Consider the following 18,943-nt stretch of genomic DNA (forward strand, 5'->3'; position numbering starts at 1 on the left):
CATCTTTGTACTATAAAGTGTCATATTTTTCTCTCCTCCCCCCACAAATTAGTACAGCATCAAGGCTTCAACCAGTCTTTATCTTGCCTATCCTATACCCAATTTGATTTACTTGGGAGTAAGCTCCATTAAACATAAAGAGACTTCTAAGTAGACTTGTATATATTGCACTGTAAGTTAGCTATACAATGATTTTTAACAAGTGCCTGTTTGGAACTCTTTGTGTTGGCCATGGGGAGGGGGATTTTTTAATTTGCACAAAAGAACTTCCAGGGAGTACCTTCCTCAGAAGATGAAGATGCATCCTGCTTGTTAGGAAGAAAGGAAGGGCGGGAAAGAAAACTGGAAGCAGCAGCTCTTTAGAACTGTGGCTGCTCGCTGCTGCAACTTCTGCCTGCCCCTCACTCACCCCGAAGCCGCAGCTCCTTGCTGTCTCTGCAGCCCTAGCTAGCTAGCAGTGGAGGTCTCTTGTCTTTCTGCTAGTAAGAGAGGGGAGGTGGAGAGGGAGGCAGAGGCCACTGCTCAGAGCTTTACACACCAAACCATGTGCAACCTCCCCCCCTCCCCACTCTCTCTCAGCCAGCAAGCATAGTCTCTCTCACTCAACCACCTCCCGGACCCTGCCCTGCCACAAAGCAAAGATTTTCCCTTGGGGTGCAAAAAAGTTAAAACACTGCAAATACAGCAAAATAGCAAGAGAGGGCTACTCTCTTGCACCAAGTGCAAACACAGTATTAACACACACACCCCGTTGTCTCTCACCTCCACGGTTCTTCATGTCAATTCTGCTGCTGCCTCCTTGCCCTCCAGCTCCTTTCTCCCTCCATTCTTCACCACCGTCTATTTTTTAACCATTTTTCTCCACCCCATCTTGCTCTCCGCCTCCTCCCTTGTCACCTTCTAAATTTATTTATTTATTTAATTAAGCTTATATACCGCCCGACTAGCAACAGCTCTCTGGGCGGTGAACATTAAAAATACAATAAAAATAACACAAAACTGTACACAAAACTGTACAGTCTAAAATCAAAATATAATAATTTAGAATTAACAGGAATTAAAATGCCTCAGAGAAGAGAAAGGTTTTAACCTGGCGCCGAAAAGATGATAGTGTCGGCGCCAGGCGCACCTCCTCAGGGAGACCATTCCATAGTTCGGGGGCCACCACTGAGAAGGCCCTAGATCTTGTCACCACTCTCCGGGCTTCCCTATGAGTCAGAACCCGGAGGAGGGCCTTCGTAGTAGACCGTAGTGTACGGGCCGGTTCATATCGGGAGAGGCGTTCCGACAGATACCGTGGTCCCGCGCCGTATAAGGCTTTATAGGTAAGTACCAACACTTTGAATCTGGCCCGGAAGCATATTGGAAGCTAGTGCAAACGGGCTAGCACAGGTGTTATATGCTCAGACCGCTTAGTTCTTGTTAGCAGTCTGGCCGCTGCATTTTGCACTAGCTGTAGCTTCCGAATCTTCTTCAAAGGTAGCCCTACGTAAAGCGCATTGCAGTAGTCCAGACGCGAGGTTACCATAGCATGTACCACTGATGAGAGGTCCTCCTTACTCAGATAGGGATGTAGCTGGGCTACCAACCGAAGTTGGTAGAACGCATTCCGGGCCACCGAGGCTACATGAGCCTCAAGTGTGAGGGAAGAGTCTAAGATGACTCCCAGACTACGCACCTGTTCCTTTAGGGGGAGTGTAACCCCATCCAGGACAAGGTATATATCCACCATCCAATCAGAGAAACCATCCACCAACAGCATCTCAGTCTTGTCAGGATTGAGTCTCAGTTTGTTAGTTCTCATCCAGTCCATTGTCGCAGCCAGGCAACGGTTCAGCTCGTCGACTGCCTCACCTGAAGAAGATGTAAAGGAGAAGTAGAGCTGCGTGTCATCAGCATACTGATGATAACGCATTCCAAAACTCCTGATGACCGCCCCCAGCGGCTTCATATAAATGTTAAAAAGCATGGGAGACAGAACCGAACCCTGCGGGACCCCACATTGGAGAACCCATGGTGTCGAGCAATGTTCCCCAAGCACTATCTTCTGGAGACGACCCGCTAAGTAGGAGCGGAACCACTGCCAAGCAGTGCCTCCAACTCCCAATTCCGCAAGTCTCTCCAGAAGGATACCATGGTCGATGGTATCAAAAGCCGCTGAGAGGTCAAGGAGAATCAACAGAGTTACACTCCCTCTGTCTCTCTCCCGACATAGGTCATCAAACAGGGCGACCAAGGCTGTCTCAGTGCCAAAACCAGGCCTGAACCCCGATTGAAATGGATCTAGATAATCGGTTTCATCCAATAGCGCCTGGAGCTGGTCAGCAACCACATGTTCCAGGATCTTGCCCAGGAACGGAACATTGGCTACTGGTCTGTAGCTGCTGACATCCTCTGGGTCCAAAGAAGGTTTTTTCAGGAGTGGTCTCACTGCCGCCTTTTTCAGACAGCCAGGGACCACTCCCTCTCGTAAAGAGGCATTAATCACTTCCTTGGCCCAACCAACTGTTCCTTCCTTGCTAGTTTTAATTAGCCAAGAGGGGCAAGGATCCAGTACCGAAGTGGTCGCACGAACCTGTCCAAGCACCTTGTCCACGTCCTCGAACTGAACCAACTGAAACTCATCCAACAAAACATGACAAGACTGTGCTCCGGACACCTCAGTAGGATTAACTGCTATTAAATAGGAGTCTAAGTCCCGGCGAATGCATGAGATCTTATGCTGGAAGTGTTCAGCAAATTTATTACATCGAGCTACCGATGTATCTGCCGTATCTTGTAGGCCTGGATGAAGTAGGCCACGAACCACTTTAAAAAGCTCCCGTGGGCGTGAGAGAGATGACTGAATAGTGGCGGCGAAATGTTGTTTTTTTGCCGCCCTCACCGCTCCTACATAGAGCTTAGTAGAAGCATGAACCAGCTCATAATTGCATTCGTCGGGAGTTTGTCTCCATCTCCGCTCAAGCCGCCTCCTGTCTTGTTTCATCGCTCTCAGCTCCGGAGTATACCAAGGAGCTGTATGAGCTCTACATAGGAGAGGGCGCGCAGGAGCGATCGTGTCAACAGCCCGGGTCATCTCTGTATTCCACAGATCGGCCAGGGCTTCGACAGGAGCGCCAGTCTTATCAGCCGGAAAACCCCCCAGAGCCTTTTGAAAACCTTCAGAATTCATTAGTCTCTGGGGGCGGACCAATTTAATAGGTCCCCCACCCTTGCAGAGGGAAAAGGCTACTGAAAGTCTAAACTTCAGCAAGCAATGATCTGTCCATGACAACGGGAGAGATGTAAAACTCACCACATCCAGATCACTATCCCCATGTCCGGTAGCAAAGACCAGGTCAAGAGTATGCCCCGATGTATGTGTTGGGCCACTAACATATTGAGACAGCCCCATGGTTGTCATGGCACTGGATCTCCCAAGCCCCCTCAGCCAGCCGGCTTATATATCCCCTCTAGAGAAGGGACAGGTGGAACAGTATCAGGCACAGCTGGCTGAGTACCTGGGGCCTGGTCCTGCAAGGTGCCCACGTGCAGAGCAGGAGCCCAAGAAGGAGAGAGCAGAGATGTTGGCCAAGCAGCAGCAGCAGCAAAGCAGGCAGATGGCTCTCCCTCCCTGGGCAGTGATGGTCCTCTTCCCTTGCAGGCACTAAACACCCATAGAGGACAAGAGAAGATTGACGCTGTGCAGAAGCACATTTTTATCCACAAATTGGAGGAGCAGAACGTTTCCCCTGCTCCCCCCCCCCAAGTACTGCCCAAAAGTAATGCTGGAAACATTACAATCACAGCTTAAAAGCAATGAAATTACTCCTTGTTCTGTTACAATCAAAATGTAAAGAAATTACCCACTCGTTCATCACAAAAGTAATAAATTACAAGTAATTCTTTTTTCTTAACAAATTACTTCCAAGCTGTGGGCACTTCACACAATGCGTAATTATTTTTTTGAATTTTCTGCCACAACTTGCTGTGATGGCAGTTGACTTAGATGGCTTTAAATTAGACCTCTCTTCTCCAGGAATCTATCAAGGGCCACAAGCAAAAAAGAAACCTCCTTATTCAGAAGCAGTATTCTGTTGAGTACCAGATGCTTGGGACAAGCAAGGGAGAGAGATTAGGCTGTTGACTTTGTGTTCTGTTTGTGAGCTGCTCAAAGCATCTAAATGGCCATGACTGGAAACAGGATTCTAGAATAGATAGACTTTGATCTCATATTCAAGGTGCTTGTCATGATTGCTGTGAAGAGAAAGTAGCTCATGGATATGGGTATATTTCCTGCAAGTTCTTATAGCCTCTTCTTTTGACAGTTGTGTTTTTCTGTTTCTTTCAGTCATGGTCAACTCCATTAAACTTTCTGTAAAAATATTCTCATTGTGGCCTGTTTTGTAGGCTAATTAATTCTTAATGGTTTGGTATTAATGGTTGGCATTCCGTGAATGAGGCTCAGGTTCACAGGCACTCTCCTCCCCGTCATGCATAGTTTGCCATTGCATCTGACCTGGCACACTGTGGTTTGCACATACTCTCCAAACATAATTGTAACCGACAATGAGAATATGGTTTGTGAGTCTGATATGAGTGATGAGTGCAAACCAGAGCTTGCCATGAAGGAGTGTGTGCAAAGAGAGGAAAGCAGGGGAGGTGCTATGTGTGAACTGAATTATACCGCATGTTTGTATTTAGCCACTCATGTGGTCACAAGAGGCTTTGTCCCTGCTCTGACAGCCCTTCTTAGGAGCAAGAAGCAGGCTAGTACAATGTTTTGTAAGCTAGCATCTTATGTGAACTTATTTGCAAGGCTTCCATAGTGTTTCCCCTTAATACTTGGTTTCATAGAATGGTTTTTGGAGTAAACACTACCTTGGTAGTGTTTAGGCAGACTCTCTAAACATTTTTGTTCATGATTGCCTTTATGAGGGGCTTCAACAGCCTCTGTTTGTATGGCTGGCTGTGACATAATTGATTTGAAATGTTTTTACTACTGTTACAATTGTGATGTTTTTGTTCATATTTTATGGTATGAAATTGTTTTAATATAGGAAGCTGCTGTGGAGAAAAATGCATTTTGAATGGTGGCTAACAAAAGTACTAAATTGCTTTTTCATGCTTTTTTTAAAGATATTTTTAAAGCTTTTTTAAAAAAATGTTTTTAAATGTTTTTATTTTAATCTATTTCAAAGTCTGTTTTTATTATGTTTTAAAGTGTGTTTTAGTGTTTTTGTTTAATAAACAAAGAAAGAAAGAAAGAAAGAAACCTAAAAGGCCTTTGGAGAAGCAGCTGAAGACAAATGGCCTTCTAAACCCTGGTACAAATGCACCTCTGGACTGCAGCCTAACTAGTCATGCAGTTTTTGTGGATTGGTGTTGTGTGCATTTTAAATAGGGTCCAGGCAGAAAAAATATGGGCAAGAATGCTTTAGGCTGGATCCCTGCAGCCAGTTACAGGTGCCTGATGCCTTCTGACATGTGTAATAGCACAGGATTTCAGTTTTACTCTTTTGGCATCAGTTGATCTTACATGTATGAATGACAACTCTTCCTATACTTCCCAGCGGCATCAAAAGTGAGCTGAAAAGGGCTTTAGCATGAATCAAATTAATGAAAATGTTCTCTTTAGCACAGCATCATTCCTTCCTGGTATGGAAAGAGAATGCTCTCTCTACAAAAGAGCAGTCAAGTAATATACAGTAGCTGCCCCATAGTTTCATTAAGCCACATTGCTTTAGTTTTTTTTTGTGAATGTGTAATTCTATTCATGGTGGGTGAGACTGAGCATTTCAAAACTAGCCTCTCTAGTTTCTGGCTAAAGTCATTCTAATTTTGGTATCCTGCCACTCCCAACAATTTACTGTCCTGCTGCTTTTGCTATGCCAGAGTCTCCTTATCCTGGACATGCAAGTTGTTTTCCTATAAGCTTGGCATCTTATAGTCTACCAAAACAAGATACATTTTATACAGTTTCTTCAGTGTTAACAGTGGAATTTGTAGTCAAATTTTATAGGCAAGTTTTTTTCCCCTTCCTACCATCAAAGGTACCTGCTCCAGTAACTTACCCAGTGAATACACCTCAAGTGCCTGTGTATGGAATGGTAAGACTATTCACTGTTTATATTTGTATATTACAGTGAAAAGATGTTCTATTTTGAATTTCATACGTCTTGATTTGCAGAAGTCTAATAAGCCTGAAAGTTCAAAGCAGCACTAATTCTTTGGTCATTCTGTTACACTGCAGTGTGGTTTGAAAAGCCTCTGCTGTGCCTTGACATTGCAATACATACATGCACAAGGGCCATCTCTGAAGTATTTTTAGTGCCCCCCCCCGTGGCCTTACCAAAGTTTTCATCAAGAATAAAGTTTTGTCCACTTTTCTACTTGGGTGTGGTAAGAAACATCTTCCATATGATCCCCCTCTCCCCAAGCTTTAAGGTCTCCCAATGGGATCTCTGCACCCTCTTGTGGAAGTAAGGTTAACATCTGCTTAGAGCAGAACCTTTTCAGTAGTTTGCATTTCCCCAGGAAGTTCTGTTAGCCACTTCCTCTCTTTCTGGAAATGGACAAAAACATACTTTCTCCATCAAGCTTTTGAGGATCATGCCCTCAATAACTGAGGTAGGGGGTTTGAGGCTAAAACTGAATTTTAGTCATGTTTGACAACTAATTTCATTGGCTTGGTGTTGTTGATTATTTATGATGATGCACTGTAAACCACCTTATAAACACCCATTGAAAAGCAGCATATACACATGAAAATTAAAAATGCTTTCAAGTTGTGACATAATCCACACTCACCATTTATGTACAAAGAGAGGTGTAATATCTAGGCTGTATCTGAGCTGCTGTATTCATAATTGTGCTCTTGTTGCTTAATGGCATTTTATTATATAAACACCCCTTCGGGGGAGCGGGGAGGCAGAATTTATGTGGCCACTACACTTCTGAGGCACTCCAACTCGGGGGTAGAGAACCAGCTTTGTAAACGGAAGGTTCCTGGTTCAGTCCGTTGCCTCTCTGGTTTCAGGCAGGAAAGTTATCTTCTCTGCCTGAGTCCTTGGAAAGCTGCTTCCTATAAGTACTGGCCTAGATGGGTTATAAGGCAGCAGCTTCATATGTTCATGTAATCTGCAGACCACTATCTGAAGAGTGCGGAAAGTGACCATCCAGCAGTAAGGATACTATATTCAACTCTGCGTCTTACCACTAGTTCATATGACCCACTGTGTTGAAGCTCAGAGGAGCAAGAAAAGATTTTATGCATGCCTATTTTTGTCTAACGTTCAGGTACCTACTCAGATTGGAGCTACTCCTATTATGGCACCCCAGCCTATGATATATACCCAAACAGGTCTAAGGCCAACAAATCCTTTTGCACCTATCTCTGGAACGCAGGTTAGTGTTTTTCTTTAACGTAAAGATGAAACACTTTAGAATTTCTGCATACAGTAGGGCGCCGTTTTACAGCAATTCGCTTTACAGCGATTCGCTAATACAGTGGTCCGCTAATACAGTGGTCTCAATTAGACACAATTAGACTAAAGCCCCACTCATACGGCGCTTGTTCTGCTTTTATGATGGTTTTCGGGCATTGCGCACCATTCTATTCAATGGGTTCTGCTTTACAGCAGTTTTTGCTTTACAGCGGGGGTCCGGAACATAACCCACCATATGAGTGGGGCCCTACTGTACTGGTATCGGCACTTGTCATAAGCTATGAATGCCATTCTAACTGGTTCCTTAGTTGGCTGACTCCATGTGTTTAGATTTCATTTATTTATTATTTAAAATATTTATATACTGCCCATGATTAGTTCTTGAGGCACCAGTCCATTGCATCATCATCATTACTATTTATATAGTGTTTATATTTATATTGCTATTTATATTATGTGTTTGTTGTTTTAATGGGTTTGTTTGTTATAATTGGTTTTAATTTTACTGTTATAAGTCACTTTGGGTTGCCTTTAGAGTGCTGGAAAGGATGGTGATAAGTTCTTTTCCAGTCTCGGATCCTAAGGTCTCTCAGCATTGAGACATTCCGTACGAAAGTTAGGCAGGCAGTGACTATTCAGTTGGTTGCAGATAAAGCTTGGTCAGCTATATTCGAACAGTTACACTGGAGAGAAAGAGAATTCACATTTTTTCACATTTCTGGTCCCAGCTTATATCCTGGGTTTAGTGTACACCAGTTAGCTTTCAGGTAATATATTGGAACTGCATGTGTGAGCTTGCAGTTATCAAACTGGAGAACAATGGTTAGCAGTCAAGAAAACTTTTCAGCAAGAAGTGTCCACACCCGATATTGATCAAACCATCTTTAAAATAAACCAGTTTAAAATTTGAGGGCAGCATCTTGCCTAACTGTCCTTATTAATCCTATCAGCAGCAAAGTGAGAATGTTTTTTTCTGAGGAAATGTTTGTTTCTCATCAAGCAATTTCACTTCCTTATTCCAGGTCCAGACTCCTAAACAATGTGCATGCCTCAAGGACCTTGACAGTCTAAATTTGCTTGATAGTCTAAATTTCCACAGTGAAAGACTGTGATGGTCTAAATTTCCACAATGAAGTGGGCAGGGAGAAATGGAGAAGCAAGGATAATAAAGTGAGGGAAAAGGTAGAGTTGGGTCAGGAGGGATAAAAAAAGGAAGGCATGTGAGCAAATGCAATTAAACATACTTGGGCAATGTTTCAGTTGGGCTTTAAGGGTTTTAGAATTGGAAGGAAGGAGGGGAGAGGCCAGGGACTCCATGTAGGAATTGGAGGGAATTCGAGGCGTACGGAGCATCAAGGGAGAATGGGTAGAATAACTTGAGACCAGATTGTTGGACAGCGGAGGGTGGTGGAGCTGGACGAATGAAGATTATGAGCAGGGATATAATAGCACTGGATGGAGAGGAGCTGGAAGGTTGAGTGAACAGAGCATTCCAAGTGAACAGAACATTCCAAGGCTTGAAAGCAAAGAGGACGTGCATGGTAGGGAGAGAAGCAGGATGGGTTATAAGATACTGTTTTTGAGAATGAGGGGATCATGATGTATTTGTGTTAGGAAGGAGCCAGAGGAAAGGATTAGGCTGATGAGACTAGAAATTTTGGTGCAAGAGATAGCAGTTGGGAGGAGATGGGGTAAAAGGACATTCTGAAGGCTAAAGGGGGGACATCAGATCATGAAAGGTGTAGGCCAGCCTTTCAAAACTTGCAGTGGAATACTTTTGTGTACGGTTTGAAAGATATATGCAGAATGAATTGAATATATGTTTATTAAAAAATGTCTATTAAAACAGCAGTTATTGGCCCTTTGGCGATAAGGTCTGTAGGCAACTGACTGTGCCTTGATGGTTGCTAGTAGCAAACAAACTAACTCTGTATCTTTTATTAAATGTGAGCTTCTGATTTTGTTTGTGCTTAAGTTGTATTTTATTGGCGTTAGTAGGGCAGTGGAATTTTTATTGTGATGAAAGTTCAGGTGTTAAGACTTGAGAGCTTGCAGTTCAACTGTAAAGATTGATTGATTGATTAATTTGTTTTATTACCTGTCTTTCATCCTAAGGTCCCAAAAAGCTTAAGGACTTCATTCACACTGCCGATCAGACAATCAGGATAACTTTTTTTAGAGATATTCTTGAGAAATTCTTAAATAGAAAGAAAATACTTGTTGTATTAATGGCTTTAATTCAACCTGCGTTTTTTTTTTATCTTACAGATACAATTTATGTAGACCTGCCAAAACAGCAAGACACTTTGATAACCAAATATTGGTAGAAAGAAGACAGAACTTTTAAGCTGCAGTCTTCACCAGGGCACATACTTGCTTCCCATACAATATAAATTACATTGAATTGCTGAATTGAATTCTTGTTATAACAGTCACTGTGGTATGAAATCATGTTTGGTTTTGGATAATGTTTTCACTGGAAAGCTGAAGTATTTTGAAGCTGAAGGTCAGCAGAGCATGAAAAGAAAATCCTGACTTTCCCTTTTTAAACAAGAGCTTACTTGGAAATCCTTTGCAACATTTCCATTCAACAGCTAGCCTCTGGTAAGCTAGTGGAGGGCATAATTCGTCTATTTTCTCCCTGAACTCTTTGGCTGTTGTAATCATGGCACCACTTAATGAAGTTGAGCAATAAACCTTTCAGATACTTTTAAGGAGTACCCGATACAATACATACTCTGATAAGAATCTTGCATTATCATAAATGCCAATATTGTGTGAAACCTGACCGCTTTTTCTCATGTTAGACTAGCTTCTAATTCACAAATTTTGTACTGTGAGTTCTAAATGCTGTGAATCAACTTTTAATTAAATGTAGGCCATTAACAGAAAACTAGCTGATTGGCATTTCAGCAGAGTGTTGCCCGGCCAAGTGATAGAGCTGCGCTTTGGCAGAGACTTGGCCATTTGACCTAGTCTGAAGAACGTAGTATGTTACAGTGTAGAGTGTGCAGTCCCAGCATTGATTGCAATAGCTGCACTTCCTCTTAAAGCCTCGTACGTACAGCTAGCAGCATCGTTTTGGATTCTAGCTAAAGTTGCCTTCATGTCCCAGAACAAGTCCACAGGCAGCCAGCAGCAGTGAGTCTGGGAAGCTTTTTGCCCTTTATTTAAGATGCAGGGCGCCAGCATTTTCTTAGCCATTCATCAATTACAGTGCTGCACTTTAAGAACTGGAAAATTGTATTCCTGAGCCCCTCCATCCCTTGTGCATAGCTTGTGACCCTTGTTTCAGGTAAGGGAGCAGGTAAGAAATAAAAAAGGAAAACAGCCCAGTCACTACATAAAATGAACTTTTTTGGGGGTAGGGGAGGGAAGTGTAAATATTTGTAAACCTCGAAGTACAAAATTTCTCAAGTGCTGCAGAATCTTTTCTTCTTTGTAACACATTCAAAATGCAAATATTGTACTGCTTTAAGAAATTTAGCTCAAATGTCTTTTATATTGAAAAGTTGACTATTTCAAGATACATAAGATATTATTGCGGAGTAGGATAATGTAAGATGTGTGATAATATAGCCTGATGGTCCTTGATTTTCAATACCTCCCCCCAAAACAATGAAAGGATTACATTAAAAATTACTATGTAATTTGACAGGTGGAGCTCAGGGCATATCTGTGAGGGGAGATGGCGAGAAATTATTTTTTAAAAAAGCAGCTTTTTAATGAAGAACAGCCCAGAGACCAGTTGTTTCCTTTATATCACTGCTGTGATGATTTTCTTGTCTTGAGCTCATTACAGTAGCAATAACAGCAAAAACGTTTGTCTATTAATGCCCTTTTTGTCGTTAAAAACATTTTGAGATGCAGCACCTGAGCTCAACCTTCCAAGTGTTTTTTTGCAAAGTTATGGCCCTTGGGAAGGGATTTGCAGGGGAGGAAAGTACTTTTGTGGATCAGGCTGTCAAATTCTAGAAAACCAGTCTTTTCTCTGTGTCTTTTGTGTTTGTTAATATTGTGCCAAGAATGTAAAAAAAAATTGCTTGCTTCAGAAAGGATATACTTGTTTTGTCAAACTAAACATGATTTTTTTAAAAGAAGAAACATTTTTTTTACATACGTGTTTGCAATTTGTAACCACTAACTTTGTATGGATTAAATGTTGCAAGTGAGAAAAAATGTTTCAGACCAAATCTTGGACATGTACTGGCAAAGACATAAAATGAATGCATGTACAGTAATTAAACGTGGAAAGTGAATTTTCAAGGGCTTTGGGCTTTAATGTACTCTCCAGGTTTGTCCAAAACCAATATTTATTTTAGTCCTGTGTAAGCTGGAGCAGCTTACTTATGGGCCTTGTTTTAGTTGATATTCTAATGAGTTGATTCAACTAATCCTCATTTAGGATTATGCTTCCAACCAATGTTCAGTCTTTCAAGTCCAGTTTGGACCAGTACATGTATTTAAATACAACATGTATTTTATAATAACTAGCTGGAAATGTTTGATTTCAGAGGCTATGACCATGTAAAGTTTGGGACTGTAAAATAAGCAGCAAGTTTTTTTAACCCCCAGAGATTGTTTTCTAATAATTCAGTTTAGCTGTGTTTAATTTATTACATTTACTGGCTACAATCTTATAGCAGGGAACGTCATGCTGTACCCATCTCCTCAGAGAGGGCAGCTTCAGTTCTCCAGATGAAAGACTTTGTGTGTGTTGTTTTATGTGCTTCCTACAATATGCATTAATCATTGATGTATCCATTAAGATCAGATGCAAAGCATAGTAATGTTCCCATTGTAACTTAAGCCCCAAATAATTACAGATTCTTGCTTCTATTTAATATGTAATAGAATCCATAAAGGTAGACCAGATTTCATTGTAATTTCTCTGTCCCCTATCCTTTAACTTGACAGCTCAGTGGCCTGCATTCAGCATGCACAATTTTCTGGAGTATTTTTCATAAGCTTGCAGTCTTTGTAAGCAGTGATACTTGCACAACCCGCAATAACTTCTTTCCCACAACATGAATGAAATGTGCCCCATGCTCTCCACACCATTCAACAGTGTGACAAGCTTCCCGCTTAAATAGACATGAAAGTGTAAACTCTCTGTCAGCCTCAGTGTCCCATTTTATCTCTAAAAAGCCTAAATCTGGGTGTTGTGTTTTCATCATATAACCAAGGAGTTGGATTTTATACTACATGAACTTTTTAGACAATAAGCAGTTATCTGTTTTTTCGATAGAACAATGGCATCTTGTCCACAATAATTATGTCAGTAGGTGTATTCTGGCTGTTGATATTAGCAGTGAAACTCTGGAGGTAATACAGGCATACCCCGCTTAACGTCGCTTCACTTAACGTTGCCTCGGTATAACGTACATGCTCCATACGTCCCCATACCCCGCTTAACGTTTGCGCGCTTCGCAATAACATACACTTTATTGTCATGACGCCGCTGCCATCTAGTGGTGATTGCGTGCAGTACAAGTGAAGACAATTGCTTCACTTAAAGTTTATTTTCGTTTAAAGTATACTCTCCGGTCCCATTGCAAACGTTAAAGTGGGATATGCCTGTACTTAGTCTGTAGTTCTCAAAATAATATATAAATCTCACTCATCTATCATTTACTCTTTCATGTAGGAGGGGTGGGATGGTTATGAGTTTCATTCCAATTCTGCCTTTGCCTCACATTCAGGCTGGTACAAGAGAGATCAGTGTCAGGGTGTGAGACTGGAAGAAGCAGAGTTGGGAAGAGCAGAATCCAGTCATTGCTAGTGCTTCTTGAGATCAAACTGGGTAGCTGCCTGTTCTTAGGGAATTGTACCACCAGAGCAGTTTGTTTGTAAGTGCTAGCACCTCTCTCTCTGTGCAACATCTGGAGAATTGGAACTCTCCTATCTCTGCAGAGGTGGGTGCATCACACATTTCCTTGTTGCAAGATTGCAAAGCATCATTGTTATAGTTCAACCTAGCCGATAGGTGGTGGATGTGCGTTTGGAGTTGCTGCGGCCAAAATTACACTTGTATTCTTTTTGTCAGAAAAGCTAGAAGTACAGGTAGCTGTACTACTTTCAACTTCCAGTTCGGTAAAGGTTGTTTACAGTGATGTTAGTGGTGTTCATAATTGAACTGTCTGGAGATGTCAGATTATATGTATCTAAAGGTTAAACAAAAAGCCAATAAGGCATCCATAATACTTACTTGACAGTTTAATATATTAGCGTGTTAAGGCAAACTATAAAAGCAGCAATTCAGCTAAATCCAGGACAAGACTGCACTACATATGACATCCCTGAGTAAATTTGTTTGAGAAAAAGATGCTGACTGACCTCCTGCCTTCTCAAAGATACCAACTTTTGAACATCTCTTTCCTTCTGAACATACTGGGAACATTAAGATGCTTTGGTGCCATTTCTGTTTCATTATTGTAGGGCAACCTTCCCAAGCTGACTGGGTCTGATTGGAGTTGTAGTCCGACACATCTGGAGGGCACTAGGCTGGGGAAGGTTGCTGTAAGGTTTCTGACCATTAACAGGTTGCCCACAGATGTGTGTCCGTGGTCCTGAAATACTTGCTGGTGGAGCAATGTTGTGGTGGCCTTGTCACAAGATTATCCATGGGGCTCCGCTGGAAAGCTGCCATAATAAAAACCACAAAACATAGGCAGATTTATTTTGTCTGTTTTTAGTTCCATTGTTTCCAGTGAGACTAAAGTGCAATGCTATACATGCCCACTTAGCATTTAGTTTAATGGGGTCTACTCCCAGGTAACTGTTTATAGGACTGTAGCCTAAACCTTATGATGGGAATGTCCTGGCTTTAGCTGTTTGATATTTTTATAGTTTGATATAACTGGAATGGGTTACAATTCCCACAGGTATTCAGAGAAATTTTATGAGGACGAAAACACACACAAAACGTGCGCATACTTCTATGTCCACACCATTTTCTGCATTTCCCTCTTACGACTTTGATTTGGGATTTTTTGTTTTTAAAAAAGATAAAATGCTGGATATTTACAAGAATCCTGTCTTGAATGCTTTAGGAAACAATGAAAGTTTTATTATTAACATTATGATTTTGTGCATTCTTAAACAGGAAGAGAGGGGTGGCAGTTTCATCATATGGCTTCTAGGAAGGGGTGCGAGATTCCAAACCCTTGGAGTTAGGTGAAAGGTTCCGTTGTACAGAGTGCTCTTTCTATGGGCCAAATTAGATGTGCCCCACTTTCATATAGAATGGGTGGTGGGGTCTGTTCTTAATACTGAAAAGTGTACAGAGGTATGGGGAGCTGAGCCTGTTCCCTCCCCATAGTCCATTTCCCAGATGGGTGTCTCCCCGCCCTTCCCCAGCTCTGCTGCATGCCAGGAAATTAAATGAGCTAGATGGGGAATAAAATGATGGGGCAATGAGCCATATGTAGTTAAGGCTGCAGAGGTTCAGTCCACTTTATTAGTGCAAACCTTTTACAGTTAAAAAATCAGACTCTGCTCCCTCCCATGTTATGTGAGACACAGGAATAAACAAACATGGCTGCAGTGGTCACATTTAGTTGACCGTGAGAAGAAAAATCATGTGATGTTAATGGGTAATTTGTCATACTTGAAAATGTCTCTTCTAACGCTGTTGTTCCTTTTTCTACTTATACATTCATTTAAAAAAATGTAATAAAGACATTTTCATTCTCTGCATATGATAAGAATGTGTAGAGTTTTTTTAAAAAGCAAGTATACTTTTTGTTTTTTTGTAAAATGTTGTCTTTGACTTTACAATTAAGTACAGGGTGTACCTGGGTCTGCTTGGGGTTTATTGATGTGTGGTAAAGAAAATGGACTAACATTTTAGAATAGAATGCACTGTGGATCAGTGCTTTTATTTGTACATAAAAGGGAAAACTTGTTTTCTTTTTAAGTAGCCTGCATTTTGAGGACAACATTGAAATGCACTGTGTACTGGCCACTTATTTCCATTTTACAGATTATATTTTTGAGTAATGGAGAACTGTACATGCTATCACTACAGTTTCTAGAAATTGCTTAGAAATGTTGCTTTCGACTCTGAACATGTAATTTGACTTCTTGAACTGTCCGTGTACTGCTTTAGTATGCATTGTGTAGCTCAGCCCCCAGCTTTATTTTAAAAGATTGTAATCGCTAATGTAGTCTCTCTTCTGCTCTCCCTACCCTACTCTTTTAACTACGTTTCTTTAGTATTCTCCAAATTGGTAAATATTTTGATGCAATTGTATTCTTTTATCAGATAATTGGCTAGAATTTCCTCTGGGAACTGGAAGTGGCAGGGGGAGTTGTTAAACACATCTGTTGCTCTGGGTTTGTTCTTATTGGTAATTGGTCCAAATATTTTCTTCCATGCCCCACCCAAATGTAATAGATATGGACCATTTTTAATAGATATTTATTTGGCAGACCCTTCCTTCTTGCAGGATAACTCTTTAAATTCTTGTATACTTGTTCTCAGAGCTGAGCAGAATTGAAAATCCATATATTGAAATTTGTATTTCAAATATTGTTTAAATGGCATCTTGTATCTGAAATAGAAAATATATTGGATCCCCCCCCCCCGGTACTTGGCCTTTTTCTATTGTGCAGGTAAGACAAGCAAGGAAAAACTTTTTGTTGATGGAGAAACCCTACAAGCCATAGTAGGCTGGAGGTTTAGTTTGGTTTTCAAGATGATTTTAATCCCCGTGTGCTCACTAAACAACATACAGGCTTGGATCCAGGTGGTCAATAGCACATAGGTCCTCCTGAAATTAATGGGACAAGTTAGTCATGATTTAATTTTGATAGAAACCAAGTTGGTTATATCCAATCGAATGTATGGACTTGATTGACTTGGCTCCATTTATTTTATTAGGTCTACTCTGCACAGAACTTAGTTGGATTCAACCTACTGCAACTAAGTTAGTCTGGGTTCAGCCTATGGTGTTGACTTACGCAAATCCTCTTGCAACCAAGCTCATAGAACAGTAACCATTCATTTCCCCCCAACAATCTTCCACTTTCTGGGTGGGGGGGCTGGTACAAGTCCAGTCCTTGCTGTCCTGCAGAACAGAGGTCACAGGCAGTCAGCTAAATATAGCTGAGCTGTCTAGCTAGACAGCTAATCAGTGAGAATAGAGCTAGAGGGCCGAACTTGATGATAAATAAAAATAGGTGTCATCACATTTCACATGTATTGTTTTTCTTTAAAAACATTAGTGGCAGAAGGGCAGATCAGAATCAGAACTGTGGCATGTGGAAGGTGGGGTGCCATCTTGCAGCACCGGTGACACCCCCCCTCTGAAAACTGTTACTAGGGCATATGCCAATAACAGTTTCCTGCCCAGACCAAATAGAAGATTGGGTGGGGTCATCAATGCTGCAGTGTTGGGAGAAGGGGTAAATCCTACTTCTTGAACACTATGGTCCTGATCCTGATTTCCAAAGACTTTCATATATCTTTTTTGTTTACAGACAAATGAAATGTGATTATCCATTTCTTTCATTGTCTAATTTGGTCCCAAGTGGTCAATTGAAGGCAAAGAGCTGCTAAGTGAGTCCTACAATCTTTGTAGTTGGAGAGCACCTATGCTACATCAGTAGTACTAGAGCAGGTAAGGCGAGTCTTTCTGTCCCTCCAACAAACACAGGGAGTTTTGTATACACTAGTGCCATTCCCAGATAATTGGTGGAAGTAACAGGATAAAGTTCCTGAGACAAATATTTGGTTGCCAATGTGGTATTGCCAATATTTTTCCCTCTGCAAGTCAAGATGTTAGATTTTTTACATCTACAGCACCTTAATCTCTGGAAGTGTTAATTGTGAGCATTACATCACATTTTGAATTGAATCTTCAGTTCAGCAAGGCCTTGTTGACACATCACATCCAGCATTTAAAGCTGTAATCACTGCTGCCTAGCTGTAGTAGAGACAGACTGTATTGAGAAAAATAATGTTGAATGTAGCTGCAGAGTTGATTTTTTTAAAAGAAAGTATTTCTGTAAATATGATTTCATCAGTTTTGAGAACAATTGTTCTAAGTTCTTAAAATTCAGAGGGCAGCAATATCTGCCACATTAATTGAATGACAAATAGCGCTTCTGTTTGCCGCCCTGGGCTCCTGCTGGGAGGAAGGGTGGGATATAAATCAAATAATAAATAAATAAATAAAAATCTTTGAATGCTGCACGGATACCTAGTAGCCACAGATTTGTTCAGCCAGTATAATATACATTTCTGAGCCTTTGCACCTTTGGGGAAATTCTTTTGATAAACCACTATGATTAATCAACCAAAAATGTTGAGATCTTTGTTACAGTGAAGGCTACAAAGCACCAAGATAATGTTAGACTTCAGTTTTAAAGTCTTTGTAAAACTGTTAAAAAGTACAGTTGCAAGTTGTCTCAGCATTAACAAGACATTATTGAATGAATGTATTTAATATTTCATATTGGAAATGCAGTATGGATTTCTGCAAATGTTCTCATATTTTGTATTTCAAATGCTTATTTCATATTTGAACTATAGTTTGAGCGTATAGTGTTCTTTAAAATTTAAGCTATTCAAAAACTGTATGTTGCCCAGCTCTGCTTATTTTCATTGACATTTATTTATTTCTACTTCAAAAAGTTACAGAATGTTAACATGGTGCATCTAGCCATCAAAACAGTAAACAAATTTCTGTCTCTTCCCTCCCCCCATCTCTCCACCCCCCCCCAAACAGAATTGTTACTCTGCTGAAGCACAGGGCTTGCTGTGTTAACATTTGAATGATCTTTGACAGTATATAAACCAGGGAGGTGGTTGAGAGTCCTCCATTTTGTTAATGAAACAGGTTTTGGAAAATAAACTGGCACAAAGTGTTCTGGGTGTGTGTTTAATATCTGTTCAAAAGGCAGTGTTTAATTTTGGCCAATCGTGTTTAAAAACAGGTCAACCAGCAACACTTGAAAATATTTACAGTTTTATTCATTGGCACTGTGGATTTAAGGATGAAAAGCTTGTTCTCAGAGCTTGGAAGGGCTTTTTGAAAAGGAAGACACTTTTTTTAAAAAAAAAAGTTCAAGTAGCTGTGCTGAATCATTAGAAGAAACATTCAAAAAACATCAGTAGGGTTGATGTCTTTTAGTAGGGCTAGTTGAAAGGCCACAAAGAAGTCAGTGGGCTGAGGGTTTCTGTAACCTTTCAGTGGGACCTAACCAATGTATTACTGTACTGTCATATTTGGACTTAAGTTGCTAAACTAATGTCCATGTTTGACTGTTCTGGTAAGTTCCTCATATTTTTCTTCTACTTAAAAGCTGCCTTGCCCTTTTTCATTATTATTTATATGGCTTCGTCAGTGGTCGTGGTGCTTTACAGAGTACAAGCAGCTTAACAAGACAGCATTTGTCACAGGAGAAAAGGGTAAAAAGGGTTGCGATAACATAGGCTTAGTTTGAGGCTGTGTTACAAAAGGGCATGAGAAGTAGGAAACCCTGCTGCAAGTTTTGCATATAATGAACCA

At 40.9% G+C, this 18,943-nt stretch overlaps 1 protein-coding gene across 5 annotated transcripts in view; it reads left to right on the top strand.

The window, feature by feature from the left end:
* The window catches only part of LOC133371458 (phosphatidylinositol-binding clathrin assembly protein-like), an 89,986-nt gene extending 71,694 nt beyond the window's left edge, over positions 1-18,292 (top strand). For 4 of the 5 annotated variants that reach the window (XM_061598914.1, XM_061598911.1, XM_061598913.1 and 1 more), the window contains 3 exons: positions 6,033-6,089; positions 7,279-7,386; positions 9,696-18,292. In XM_061598914.1, the coding sequence (XP_061454898.1) occupies positions 6,033-6,089; positions 7,279-7,386; positions 9,696-9,710 (180 nt within the window). In that variant the 3' untranslated portion in view covers positions 9,711-18,292. The remainder of the gene's footprint in view (positions 1-6,032; positions 6,090-7,278; positions 7,387-9,695) is intronic. The other variant, XM_061598912.1, reaches the window with a different exon arrangement.
* The last annotated feature ends 651 nt before the right edge of the window (positions 18,293-18,943 follow it).

The sequence above is a fragment of the Rhineura floridana genome, chromosome 16 (genome assembly GCF_030035675.1).
Source record: "Rhineura floridana isolate rRhiFlo1 chromosome 16, rRhiFlo1.hap2, whole genome shotgun sequence".
In the NCBI taxonomy this organism is placed as follows: Eukaryota; Metazoa; Chordata; class Lepidosauria; order Squamata; family Rhineuridae; genus Rhineura; species Rhineura floridana.